Source organism: Magnolia sinica, chromosome 13 (genome assembly GCF_029962835.1).
Source record: "Magnolia sinica isolate HGM2019 chromosome 13, MsV1, whole genome shotgun sequence".
In the NCBI taxonomy this organism is placed as follows: domain Eukaryota; kingdom Viridiplantae; phylum Streptophyta; class Magnoliopsida; order Magnoliales; family Magnoliaceae; genus Magnolia; species Magnolia sinica.
Window position 1 is genome coordinate 16,066,687 of NC_080585.1, and position 13,895 is coordinate 16,080,581.

The 13,895-nt window shown below is 37.0% G+C and overlaps 1 protein-coding gene across 2 annotated transcripts in view; it reads right to left on the minus strand.

Annotated features, from left to right (window-relative positions):
- Positions 1-13,895, minus strand: part of LOC131222966 (threonine--tRNA ligase, mitochondrial 1) — a 62,048-nt gene that overhangs the window by 13,424 nt on the left and 34,729 nt on the right. For both annotated transcript variants that reach the window (XM_058218229.1, XM_058218230.1), the window contains 2 exons: positions 9,064-9,150; positions 7,042-7,134 (listed from right to left, as the gene is read on the minus strand). In XM_058218229.1, the coding sequence (XP_058074212.1) occupies positions 7,042-7,134; positions 9,064-9,150 (180 nt within the window). The remainder of the gene's footprint in view (positions 1-7,041; positions 7,135-9,063; positions 9,151-13,895) is intronic.

Consider the following 13,895-nt stretch of genomic DNA (forward strand, 5'->3'; position numbering starts at 1 on the left):
CACTTAAAAATGGAAATTACAAAAATACATTTACACCAAGAAACATAAATAAGCACACCACCACAGACTCAAAAGCGCATGTATACTCAACCCATGCAAAAAAGACTGGACCCAAATCTGATGGTCAGACGTTTGATCCTGTCACGTGTGGACACATCACATGTGCCCACACGTGTGACCATCTCACACGTGCAACAATTCTAACACTCCCCCTCAAGCTAGAGCATATATATCATAAATGCCCAGCTTGTCAAGAAATTTGAACAAATGAACCCGACTTAAAGCCTTTGGGAACATATCAGCAACTTGGTCTTCAGATTTGATGAACGGTGTGGATATTTCCTTGTTTGTGACCTTCTCTCTGATGAAGTGGCAGTCTACTTCAATATGCTTTATCCTCTCGTGATAAACTGGATTATTAGTGATATGGGATGCAACTTGATTATCACAATATAGGTTCATGGGAGTATCAACCACAAAACCTAATTCATACATCAACGTCTTCAGCCACACAAGTTCACACATGGTATGGATTATGGCTCTATACTCTGCTTCTGCACTAGAATAGGCAACAACTTGTTGCTTCTTGCTTTCCCAGGAAACAAGATTACCTCCTACAAAGGTACAGTAACATGTGGTAGATCACCTATTTGAAAGAGATCCAACCCAATCTGCATTAGAGAATCCTTCCACTCTTAAGATGTCCATTTCACTTGTAGAGAATTCCACGACTTAGGGCACCCTTCAAATATTTAAGTGTGCGGACCACAACTTACATATGAGAGACGCGAGGGACTTGCATAAACTGACTAACTACACTGACTGGATAAGTAATATCAAGCCGTGTAATAGTTAAATAGATCAATTTCCCAACCAACTGGCAATAGCTGACCAAATCATAAAAAATGTCACCTCTATCTATACTTGGAGTTTGCATGCATGGGAGTTGTAACCGACTTAGCCCCCATTAAACTTGTCTCTTCTAGCAAGTCCATATCATATTTTCTTTGCAATAAATTAATTCCCAACTTTGCTCGAGCTACCTCAATACCCAGAAAGTATCGAAGATAGCCTAAATCATTTGCACAGAAGTGTTGCTGCAAGAACATCAACTCAGATATGCCTTTACTATCATTTCCAGTAATGATGATGTTGTCCACGTAAGCAACAATAACTAGAGTGCCAGACTCACTCTGCCTAACAAAGACTGAGTGATCAGCCTAACCATGTTTTATCCCAAACTACGTTATCACTTTACTAAATTTGTCAAACCACACAAGTGGAGACTTCTTTAACCCATAAATCGACTTTCTTAGCCGGCATACTTTATCAAACTACCCTTAAGCAACAAAGTTAGGTGGTTGCTCCATGAACACCTCTTCAAGTAAAGCAACACGAAGAAACGTGGTCTTTACATCCAGTTGATATAGGGGCCAATCCGAATTTGCAGCAATTGAGATTACCACACGAATTGAATAAAGCTTGGCCACTAAGGAAAAGGTTTCAAAGTAGTCAATTTCAAACGTTTGAATATGTCCTTTTGCCACCAAACGAGCCTTTAAATGATCCACAATGTCATCAGACTTGTACTTCACAGAATATACCCATTTGCACCTTACTGCACGCTATCCTTTAGGTAACTTAGCCAAAGTCCAAGTTTGATTTTAATGAAGAGCAACCATTTTTTCTTCCACATATCTTTTCCACCCATCAAAATGTAGAGCCTCCTGAAACGATCGAAGGACAGACACAGACGACAAGGACAAAGCAACAAAATTGGAAATAGGATGTAGAGTACAAGAAGGTATACCCTTTCGAATAGCAATAGGTTGATCAGCTTCATTCAGGAAGCCTGGTGAAGATTGAAGAGGAGGATATTCAGACGGATCAGTAGAACTAGCAAAGGGCACATCACCAGGTGCTTTAGTACTTCTCTTGGACGTCTAGAGTAAACCCGCAATGGCGGAGGATTGAGAGGTGACTTTGTGGCTTGCTTTCTTGGTAAATCTATGTTTGTCACCACAAGAAGGGTGATAGAGTTTTTGGAATACGGCAATGTCTTTCCATCATCGGAGAAATGCGGAGTAGTTTCAAAAAAGGTGACATCCATGGACACATCGTCTTCAAGTAATAGGATTATAGCATTTGTAGCCACGCTGAGTATTTGAGTACTCTAGAAAAACACACTTTAGAGCTTTGGGTTCAAACTTATCGGAGGCATGATCAAATTGATGTACAAAACATACGCATTTAAAAACATTACGAGGAAGAAAAAAGGAAGGACATTGGGGATACAAGACAAACAAAGGAATTTGACCTCCTAATATGAATGAGGGCATCCGATTTATAAGATAACATGCAATTAAAACGGCATCACCCCCAAAACTCTTTGGAACCTTCATGTCTAGTAATAATGCCCTAGCTACTTCAAGCAAATGACAATTTTTACGCTCAGTAGTTCCATTTTGTTGTGGTGTGTGTGCACAAGATGTTTGATGAATGATGCCATGAGATAGGAAATACAATTGAAAAAATTTTGATTTGTACTCATTGGCATTATCTGATCTTGGAACACACACTTTAACATTAAATTGAATTTGGATTTGAGCATGAAATTCTTTGAAACACATAAACACCTCAGAACGATCTTTCATCAAATATAACCATGTCATTCTAAAGCAATCATCCACAAAAATGACAAAATATTTGAAGTAAGATAAACTAAAAATATGAACAGGTCCACAAACATTTGAATGTGTCAAATAACATAGTTTATCACTGCCTTTATCTTCACAGGAAAGAAAAGACACTGTGATGCTTGCTTTACTCACAAGCTTCACATTCTAATTTGGACACATAGGACAAAGACAGGACAATATGCTTCAAATTAGCTAAGGGTGGGTGCTCAATCCTGGAATGTCATTGATGAGGAGAGATGTTAGCTTACAATGCATCTTCAACTTCAATCGTTTCATTCTTGAGACAATAGAGTCCATTAAATTCATGCCCAAGAAAAATTTTGACAGAACAATTCAGGGATTTGGTTAGTTTACTTACAGATAATAGGCTCAATGAGAACTTTGGAATATACAAAATTGGTGACAATGAAATATCTGATGTAGGACAAATTGAACCCTCACCAGATACACTAGTAGAAGTGTCATCGGCTAGGGTAATAGATGAAATTGAAGACTGGACTAACTTGGACAGCAAATTATGCTTACCGGTCATATGATCAGAAACACCATAATCAATAATCCATGGAGTACACCCAGAAAATATAAGACAAGATGCAGCTGATTGAGCAAAGGTAACAGTGGAAGAAGACGCATGAGTGGAATGATTTTTCAAAAGCTTTAGCATACTCTTCCTTGGACATAGTGATTGTGTCATCTAAAGTACTCCACTCAGCATGAGTGGTAGGATTGGATACATAACCTTCTAAACTATCCTCCAGAGAGTTGACTTCATTAGCCCAAGCAGGCTTTCCATGGAGATACCAGCATGAATCCTTATTATGATTGTTAAGGCCACAATGGATGCAATGACGATTACCACGACCATGGCCACCTTGAAATCCCCCATCACCTCTGCCTATTGCAGAAATAAAAACCGAACGATCAGATGAAGTGGAACTTTGAGTAGACATACCATCCATCCTCTGTACTCTGGTGAACGCTTCCATCAGTGAGGGAATTTCACTACCTCCAAGAATCTGGAACCTCACAAGCTAAAACTCAGTTCGAAGGCCAGAGAGAAATTTATCAACACAAAATTACTCCATTTGCCTAAGCATAACCTCAAAATCTATTGCCAACGGTTGATATACATTCAACTCTTCCCACATGCCGCGTAGGCAAAATAATATTCTCCCACACTTTTATCTCCCTGTTGAAATGCAAATATATTCTGTAGGAGTTCATAAATATGAATTAAGTTTTTCTCACCAGAAGACATCTCCTTCAAGGTGTGGCGGTCTTGAGGAAGATAACATTCGCATTGATATGTGATTCCATGCTATTCCACAACAATGCCCTAATTTGGGCATCCTCTATCACCCAATCATCATAATTTGTCGCAGTGGTATTAGGCTTGGGGGATGTCAAATATTTAACTTTCCTTTTTCCAGTCAGAAAAACTTCTACAGATGTGGCCCACTGTAGATAGTTTGTGCCATTCAATTTCATTGATGTTATTTAGAGGGGCACCAAATCCAATGAGGATACAATACTACACTTGGGATCATTTTTGAAATCCATCTGAATGATAACAACAATTTTCCTTCAACACAAATTCTCCAACAAACTGATATACTAAATCAATACCTGATTCTGACCTTCAACTTGTCTCGATCAACACAGTAAAGGAGGATCTTCACGAACATCTGAATTTTCAACCTTCAAATCTGATTTCATGCTTCAAGAAACTTAACGTAGATCGCACACTGATGAATGATGGCCTACTTTATCCCATCACGCGGGTATAATGGAAAAGCGGGCTTTACACATACTCGTAAAACACGATTTCAACACCCATCACATAGGGGTACAACACCTGGAATAGATTAGGTTAGATTAGCCCCAAACACTTTAGGGGGGACATGAGAGAGTGGAGAGCTCTAATGCTCACATGCCCCCACCCCTCTTGTTTTATTAGTAGGGCTTTCACTTAAAAGGGAAAATTACGAAAAATACCCTTACACCAAGAAACATAAATAAGCACACTACCATAGACTCAAAAGCTCATGTATACTCAACCCATGCACAAAGACCGGACCCAAACATGATGGTCACACGTGTGATCATGTCACATGTCCACACGTGTGATCACTTCACACGTATGACCATTCCAACTAGAAGAAACTTTGACAATAGTAACTAGGAAGAGAAACGTAAGAACATAGATGGTCACTTAAGAAACTAAGGCCCCGAGTTTAATGTCATTGGATGATGCAATAAAGGCGTTGAAAGAATAGATAAGCGCTAGGTACATCTAAGAAAACAATAAATGGCCTCTATCATATTCAGTGTTTGAAGTATCAATATCGCTACAAGTTTCACTAGCCGGGGATATGGAAACAATATCAATATTGCTGATAATATTTGCAATAACTAGAAATACAGGGAAATATTGGGGAAACATTTGGGAAACGGTGGAATTTTTCAGTGAAACTTTAGGAGATGTTAAAATACACATATTTAAATATTTAGGAATTAAAAAATTGCAAAAAAGAATGCGTACATAATAAGTTACATTTAATGGGGACCTAAAAGCATGTGCTTTCATAAGAAATCAGTTCCACCATCCCATCTATCCATCCAACCATCCATCCAAACATCCATAGATATTTCAAAATATCAACAACGCATAATATTCCACCAAGAAATCGTTGACAACAGGAAAGGAAAAGAAAGATTGTGGTCTCGATAACGCACATGCTGCGATAACGATAATATTGCAATATTATCGATATTATTGTCGACAATTTGATCATTACAGACAACCATGCACCCATAAAAAAATTTGAAACAATATTTTTTTTAATAAACATTTTTAGCAATATCAATACATTGCCGATATTATCGAAATATCACTAATACACTGGCGATACAAGAGACACCTGGAATTTACTTAGTCAAAAATATTGGAGATACATTGGCGATATCAATATATTGGCGATACAAGCGACACCTAGAATTTACACAGTTGAAAATATTGGCGATACATTCAGCAATATCGATAAATTGGCAATACTTAGCGATACATCATCGATATCTGGAATTTCTTATACTAGTGTATCGGTATCGCGGTATAGCTACTGGTGTTATCGGTATCGTTGAGCTGGAGATACGGATAATATCAGTATTGCGGTATAGCTACTGGTGTGAGTGTGTGTGTGTGTGTGCGTGTGTAATACAGTGCTTTAAATAGTGATTAGCGAATAGCGTGTAGCGTGCGTTCACCATTCTGAAGTGTGAAACTTAACCTACATAGCATGTAGCATAAGCTACATGATACTTCTAAATTTTTAATTTTGTGCTTGGTTGTGCTGCACGAAATTTTATAATATTTTGTACCAAATTAGTCGGATTAATAATGAAATTTAATGACATTTAGTGCAACCAAACATAACCAAAAATAATAGGAAAAATATGCAAAGAGTTAGCCGTTGCTTGCTCGCGCAAGGCGCTCACATTTTTTGGCCTAGTTCCACACACATGAGACACGCAGAAGGTATGGGACGACCAGTTCACCACGGAAAGCGAATTCAATCCTAAGTATAAAGGTACAGAAAGAGCAACCTAACTGATATAATACTTGCTTATATTATTTTACTCAAATCATTAAAACGATTAGCTATTTTTTATTTTAAAAAATGAAAAATGTAACAAATCATTGAAAATATTAATTGATTTAATGATTTAGTGAAAAATAACTTGGAGTGTACACATGGGCTATGTAGTGGTAGCTTGTAGATCATGCAAAATTAGCATATGGAGTAGGCTACATATGACTTGAGCTATTTTCATGAGCTACGTGGCATTAAGGCTAACATGCTACATCGAGAAGCTATTTAAAACATAGATATAATACAAGTAAAAAAGAAAAATGCCAACAAAATCATATCATACTAGACAATAAAATAAAGCATGACGACATGTATCCACAAAGATTATTTCTTTTAGATGAATTGCTAATATGTAAGATCAATTTGGACCACTTGTTTTTCATGCCGCATGTACAAAAAGACTCAAGAAGGACACATACAATAGCCTGTCAAAATCATAAAGAAGACAAGCATTAATTGTTGGCTTCTAGTGCTCAAACAACAAATACAAGAGGCCAAAACAAAATCGCATGGCCTGAACAAAATCAACAAAGTATTTGTGGAAGCTACGAAAGAAAACATTCAGCATCCCTTATTCTGATATTGAATTCATGGCAGCCTCAAACAGACAATACCAAAGTGAAACAATAGAAACCAAAATAAGAATGCCAGCACTAACAAATGGTTCGAGAGAAGAATAAGTTCACAATTACCTGCCACGGCTTCCCAAATTCATTCAATGCTTCTGACAGAGCAGCCTCGGCTTTTTCCCATGTTGCTATATCTCCCAAGTATTTCTCCGGCCGCTAGAGGTAAAAGAAGAATTTATTGAAAGTAGAGAATTGAGAAACCGAACTCTTCCATTGGTACCAAATATCCAATCGGTTATGTTCGCTAATTAGAAGGAATGAAATAGAACTCCATTATACTCAAGCATATGTGGAAGGTGAGCCATAAACAAAGTATGCAAAAACGGTTGTGTAATGGTAATGGTGGGCTCCATTACACATTTCAGGGCCGTAACGACCGTTATGGAAAAATGGACAATATAGGTTTTTTATTTTTCAAAAAAAGAAAAGACTGTAACGGCCATTACAGCCCGTATCATAACGGTAACAGTGGTGTATGATACGGCCACCATTACCATTACTGAATACCTTGACCATAAAATGTACTTAACAGCCAAAACCATTAGCTAGTGTGTCAATAAATAACCAGTGTTTCCTTTTTTTTTATGATAAATAGCCAAGATAGCATCACAATTTCATCTTCAACAAACTTAACTTGACAAAAAAAGCTTAGAAACTAGAAAATGTGTCAATGAGTAAATAAATAAATTTAAATACATAAAAACAAATAGTGAATTATTTATTGACTTTTACATCTTCATTAGTTAGTAACCATATTGCAAATGGATGCATTGTCGAAGAAGCATTGGGGACAATAGGAGAGAACTAGAGCTATATCTCCAAGAAGTTATTTACACGAAATCACTTTGTTTCAAAATATAGCACTTGAATCCACAAAAGCTATATTTTTTATGAAGTTAAACAAAAAAACAATGAAATGACAGGAATGCACATATGGGACAAATTACTAAGAAAAGATATATTTTGGTGAAGATCTTGCAGTTAAAAAGCTCATACTTGGACCTTGGGATGAACCTATTTGTCTGCCACTAGGCATGCACCGGTCATCTTGTCCCTTCTACCAATGATGCCCTCCTGGACTAAATGGACTGGGTCATACCTCCAGTTACATTACTTAGAAGAACTAAGGGAATTCAAGCCCAACTCTGGATACATCAGCATGGGATTAAATCCCAGGATTTCAATCCTCTAATGTTGGCCTTCGGGCATGACCTATCATGCTATTTTGTTCAGCAACCTACTCAAGCATGACCTTTCATGAGTGTGGATGCTTCACGTTTAGAAGTTTGCACCTATCAAAAAACAAAAAAGTTCAGAAGTTTGTCTGCAGCTGCCCCTCCATGACCTTACTTTGCTAGCTCACCCTTCGCATTGCCCTTTTGGTTGAGCAGGTAATAATTGGGCCAAGGGTTAATACTGGGTGGCACCATCCTGGCAAATGAGTGGTGTCAATCTGAGGGTCTTCCATGGCCTCTTCCAAGAGTCAAAGTAACAGAGGAAGGTGATATCTGGTGGGTAGTCGATCATGCAAACCTTTTTACCAATCTAACATTTAAAAGCCTACCCCAAATTGTTGAAGGAAAGGCTAAGATGTTGATAATGATAATAATGATTATGATGGCGATGATTATGTTTTGGTGAAGTAAACTGAACAAAATCACTTTGTTTCTACATAATTTTTTCTATAAAATTTTAGTGGCAATATTAGGCATGGTTGCCACTTTGTTATGGTTTTTGCAGGGATAGGCTGTGGATATATATGCCTTAAAAGTCTCTTAAGTCAATTTCTTGACTTGTTTAGGACTTGGATGTTGATTTTCTTAAAACTAAATGCATGGAGTACAAAATCAGAGCATTTGTTGGTTTAATTTTTGGTATTTCTCTAACCCTGACACACAAGAAATCTCTCCTACACCAAACTAACACAATGGTGTGTGTGAGAGAGAGAGGTCATGATTCTGAGTGCTCTAAGTGGTCAAGTCAGAAGTTGCAATAAGCATCTCATATCTTTATAATCAAACTAAACAGCTCAACTTTTTTCACATGAAAATGAAAGATACCTAAAAACCAGATAAAATAACGTACCGTTGATAGCTCCAGCTCGTATGTGAACCCAAATATTTTATATGCATAATCTATAAATTCTAAGACGCTCCTAACCTCATCTTTTATCTGAAAATATAGAAGAAACAAATGGCCCCTTAGAATAATTAAAAGGATAGAAAACATTAAACATCATTAACCAATATAAAGCAACCATGCAAATCAAGGAATAGGACACAAAAGAAGAAATCAATTATACAATGCAAGGGATATTAGCAAAAGAAGTCATTCTAGTCTATCTAGAGAATACACAAAGATGAGTATTAACATGAACAAATAAGAATACTAGAAGAGATGGACATAAGGTAGAAGAATGCCCTAACCACTGGTTCAATCAAATGAAAATAAGTTGTTTCCAAGTTACATAACAAAAGTTGATGCGATGTTTCTGCATAAGGCAATCAGGTACGAAACATTCTCCCATTTAGATGCAAAACGGACCAGTAATCCTCATGGCACATGTTCCACATCAAAGTTATGTATCTTCTCGGGATAAAGTTCGATTTGTTTCATTAATAGGAAGTAGAAAATTATTGTAACAAACACCTAGCTCAGAAGAAAGCTTGCACCTATGGAAGGTATTGGTGTTGAAAGGTTGAAATATATAAATTGAAATACATGAAGGAACACTATCAACTTAGATAATCAAAGTGATATACATATGTTGAGATATCCAATCAAGATGTTTTGTATCCACTATGATACAGCTGTGAAGGCTGACCGTTACGCGATACAAGGGTGAAATGGGGCAGTTGGTTTTTTGGGAACGTATTGGCCGTTACAGGGCATAACGGCTATTACCCCTATAATGGACGAAAAACGATCACTTTTTTTCTATTTAAAACACTTTTCTCTTATTTTTTTCCACTTTTCTTATTCCAAAAACTTTCTTATATTATTTTATAGCAGATTGTGACCACTCTTACTATAGTTTTTAGGATTAAAGCCATAGATTGAAGCGATTTGGGCAAATAGAAGCCTTGAGGGCCATTTCTTCAAAAAACATTTTTTTTTAAAAGGTGGTATCTATGCATTTTTCCCGATTTCTAGTTCCAATGCTTGATTGTGATGTGTAAATATTAAAGAAACATAACCATCTTCAAAAATTCACTACACAACCAGATACAACACTCACCAAAGAGTGTATTGTTACACTAGCATAAACATGCTCAAAACAAAAAATAAAAAATAAAAATGAATACATATTTGGAATATTTACACTATTATGCATTTTCTAAATATTTTTCCAGAATTTTTCGGGGAAAAAAAATCAACCGTTACGAGAGTCGTAACAGTCATTACGCCCTTGTATCGGTCGGTACCTGTATCAGTAACGGTGGTGACCGTTACGGCCACCGTTACCGATACAGAATTCCTTGTATCCGATCCATCATGCAAGAACTAAACATGTTGAAAAAAAATCACCAAACTATAAGAGGTATGTGAATAGATAATTCATACAAAAAGCCATCCAAAAAACAAATACATCCATGACCGAAGCAATCACAGTTGACTAAAATTTCTCTTTATGGAAAGCTCTAAACAGATCAAAGTAAGATCACATATTTAGAGTTTTAGCATTTCAGGAAGGAGATGTTATTGTGTTAAATAAGCCATTTGAGGGCAGTTTGGCCATTTGTGCACCATACAAACTCACAAACTATCTTAGCTATATTATGAGAGATGGATGGAATGTTTACAATAGAACTAGAATTGGGAGCATGAAGTGAAGATTTGCCTCTTAACAGTCGTTTGATCATCGCATGCGAAAGAAACTTGGGAAAAATTATTATTCAGCAACTATTAGATAGTTATGCAACACGAAGGATGAAAATGGATCAAGGAATTTCAGAAGAAATAAATATCATGGGAAAACCACAACAATCCACTAGCCAAGAGCTACTGAACACAACCCCCTCTTCTACTAAAAGGAACCACAAGAAGAATTCAGGTTTCTTTTCTTTTCTTTTTTTAATTCCAAACATCATAATCAGTTCTTACAAGGAGGTCCTTTATATAGACTTTAATAACTAAAGAAAACCCAAATATAATGAGAAATGATCAAAATGCCATTGAATCTTGGCCATGACTAATACAAAATGCACTAAATTCCATGACATTGGGCTCATTTTAAAGTTAACTCAATATGCTATCAAACAGTTCCAATTTCATGCGATTCTGACATTGTTTGATACACTACGTGGCGTGTAGCGTTTGTAGCATACGCTACAATGTATTTTTTTTTATTTTTTAGTTTTGTTTGTTAAAAATGGTGTGAAACTCACATTATTAAAATAATAATAATAAAAAATTAAAATTAAAATGTAAAGTTAAAAGTTAAAACCAAACCTTTACCTTTTACTTTCAATTAAAATTGTGGTGATCTTTTGTTAAAGTTGGTGTGAAATTCACATGCTAAAAAACCTTTTAAAACTGAACTTAAAAGAAAAAGGGTTTCATAAGAGGGTTTTTGAAAACCTCTCTTTGTATAGATGATGGCATCTACATCATACTTAATGCTCTTTTAACCTGTCAGATTTTTATTTATTTTCATACTTGTTGAGTTGTGACTGGCGATTTCAATTAGACATTATTAATTAAAGTGGTTTGCTTAGAAAGTTGTTGATGTGATAAGTATTTGATTTAGTTTATGACTTTAATGTGGATTGCCTTTTGATAAATGATAATTAATGCTTATACTTGAAAAAAATGAATAATCTTTTAGCCATTTTTATAATTTTTTGCTTTTTTCTTACTATTTGTCATATTTATCCTATTTTAAAATTAAAAACTAAAAGTATTGTGTAGCTTATGGTACATGGTACGCTATTTACACTATACGCTATAGAAGGCTAAATGTTACACAACACGCTACCGCTATTTAAAACATTGTCCAGAACACTTGGAAGAACGACAGGGGATAACCATCCTGCCCTGACGCTTTTTCTCTCCCCAAACTGAAGACGACTTCTTTGATTTCAGCTTCATTGATCGGCTTTTCTAAGAGACTTGCATCTTCATTCGATAGGGAATTAAAAGGAAGGTTATCTACTTTCGGCCAGTTCCAATGATCCTTGGAAAGTAACTGCTTATAGAAGTTCACAATCACCTCACACACCTACGGCTTACCCTCTAACCTTAAGAGGTCCACTGAAAGGGAGCTAATTCTTGGCCGAAGCTATATTGTGGAAGAAATGCATATTCTTGTCCCTTTCTTTTAACCAAAACGCTCTCAATCTTGTCCCTTTCTTTTAACGAAACAGCTCTCGACCATTGCCTCCATTTAATTTCCTCCTTCAATCGCTACGAATAGTCTAATGACAGCTTTAAGTGACAACCATTTTCTTCTTCAGACAAGCCCGCCCCCTCCTTTACATCAAGATTGTGGATCATGTTACGAATAGCAGACACCTCAGACTCTCTTAGCCCCATAAACCTCATTTTTCCAACTTTAAAATTTTCTTTCTGAAGTTTCAGTTTTTTTTTTTTTTATGAAGCTTGAACCTGACAGAACCGTCGATCCGAAAAGATTACCACCATTCTTCCACTAACCTCATGAAATACCCCACTTCCCTTGCTTGGGGAGTCCCTTCCCCTTCTACGCTTCACCACACCACCCTCTTTTGCTCCGGACTGCCCCCTATTATAGCTTCCTTGAAAGATCTCCTCCTTGTTGACCACGTCCAGGCCAGTCTAGCCTTCTAGACCAACAGTTCCTTCCCTGCGAATCACTCTCCATCCAGTAACTCCACCATCAACTGCAGCTCCTCCGTTCTCATCCAAACAAATGTAAACTGACGAGGAGACGCCGAGCCACGGTTATGCGGGATCGCCACCTCCATTACATCACTCGCTCGCTCGAAAACCCTCAAGAAGTCCCCCCCCCCCCCCAAAAAAAAAAAAATTAAAATTAAAATTTTAAAAAAAAAAAAATGAAAAGATTTGCTTTATTCCTATCACCTGATTTAGCCCTACCCCTCGAGCTTTGACCCAAAGTCCTTGATTCCATTCGGCTTCCTTGCTGATTACCATGGTCCAATACTCTTCTCCGATCTTCCTCTTTCGAAAGTCGACCTCGAGCATATCTTTTGTGCCCTCGGTTGTCACCATCCTCTTGCCGTCGGTCGTCATTGTTGCCTTGAAACCCTCGGTTATCTCTCCCATACATTCTCGATCACCCGGATGCCCTTGGTCGTATTGGTCACCTCTCATACCTCTCCCGTGCATGCCTTAGCTCAAAATCTAACAAATCATCCCAAAATCTTTAGAGGATCTTCAAAGTCAACAATCATAATCATCACAACTGGCACAAAATAGTCCAAAGCTCAACAGATATTGGGCCTCGGGCTTGTATCAATTAGAAAGCAACATGAACAATGGGAGAGATGGGTAATTGGGAAAACTATGAACATAGAAAAAATAAGGAGGTCACCTAACATACCCTAGAAGTAGTCCAAATTGGGGATAAAATTATCAAGAGCATATTAAGATGGCTTGATGAAGTTTAAAAATAAAAAATAAAAATAAAAAAACGATGAGATGCCCGGTAAAGAGGGAACTGATAAAGGTTGAAGGTCCTAAAAAGAAAACAAAAGGAAGAACTAGGGCCCAGTTTAGATATAACATGGAATGGCCAGATATTCAGCACTGTGTCTAAGCCACTAAATGGCATCACAAGTAGCACCATGTTTGGGAATAAAATTCCCAAGCTTTTCCCCCCAATGAGGGACATGCATCTCACACATAAACATAGCTCAATGCTGTTCAGTCGTACCATTTAGTGGGCCGCATGTAAAACTAAATCCAAATGAAGT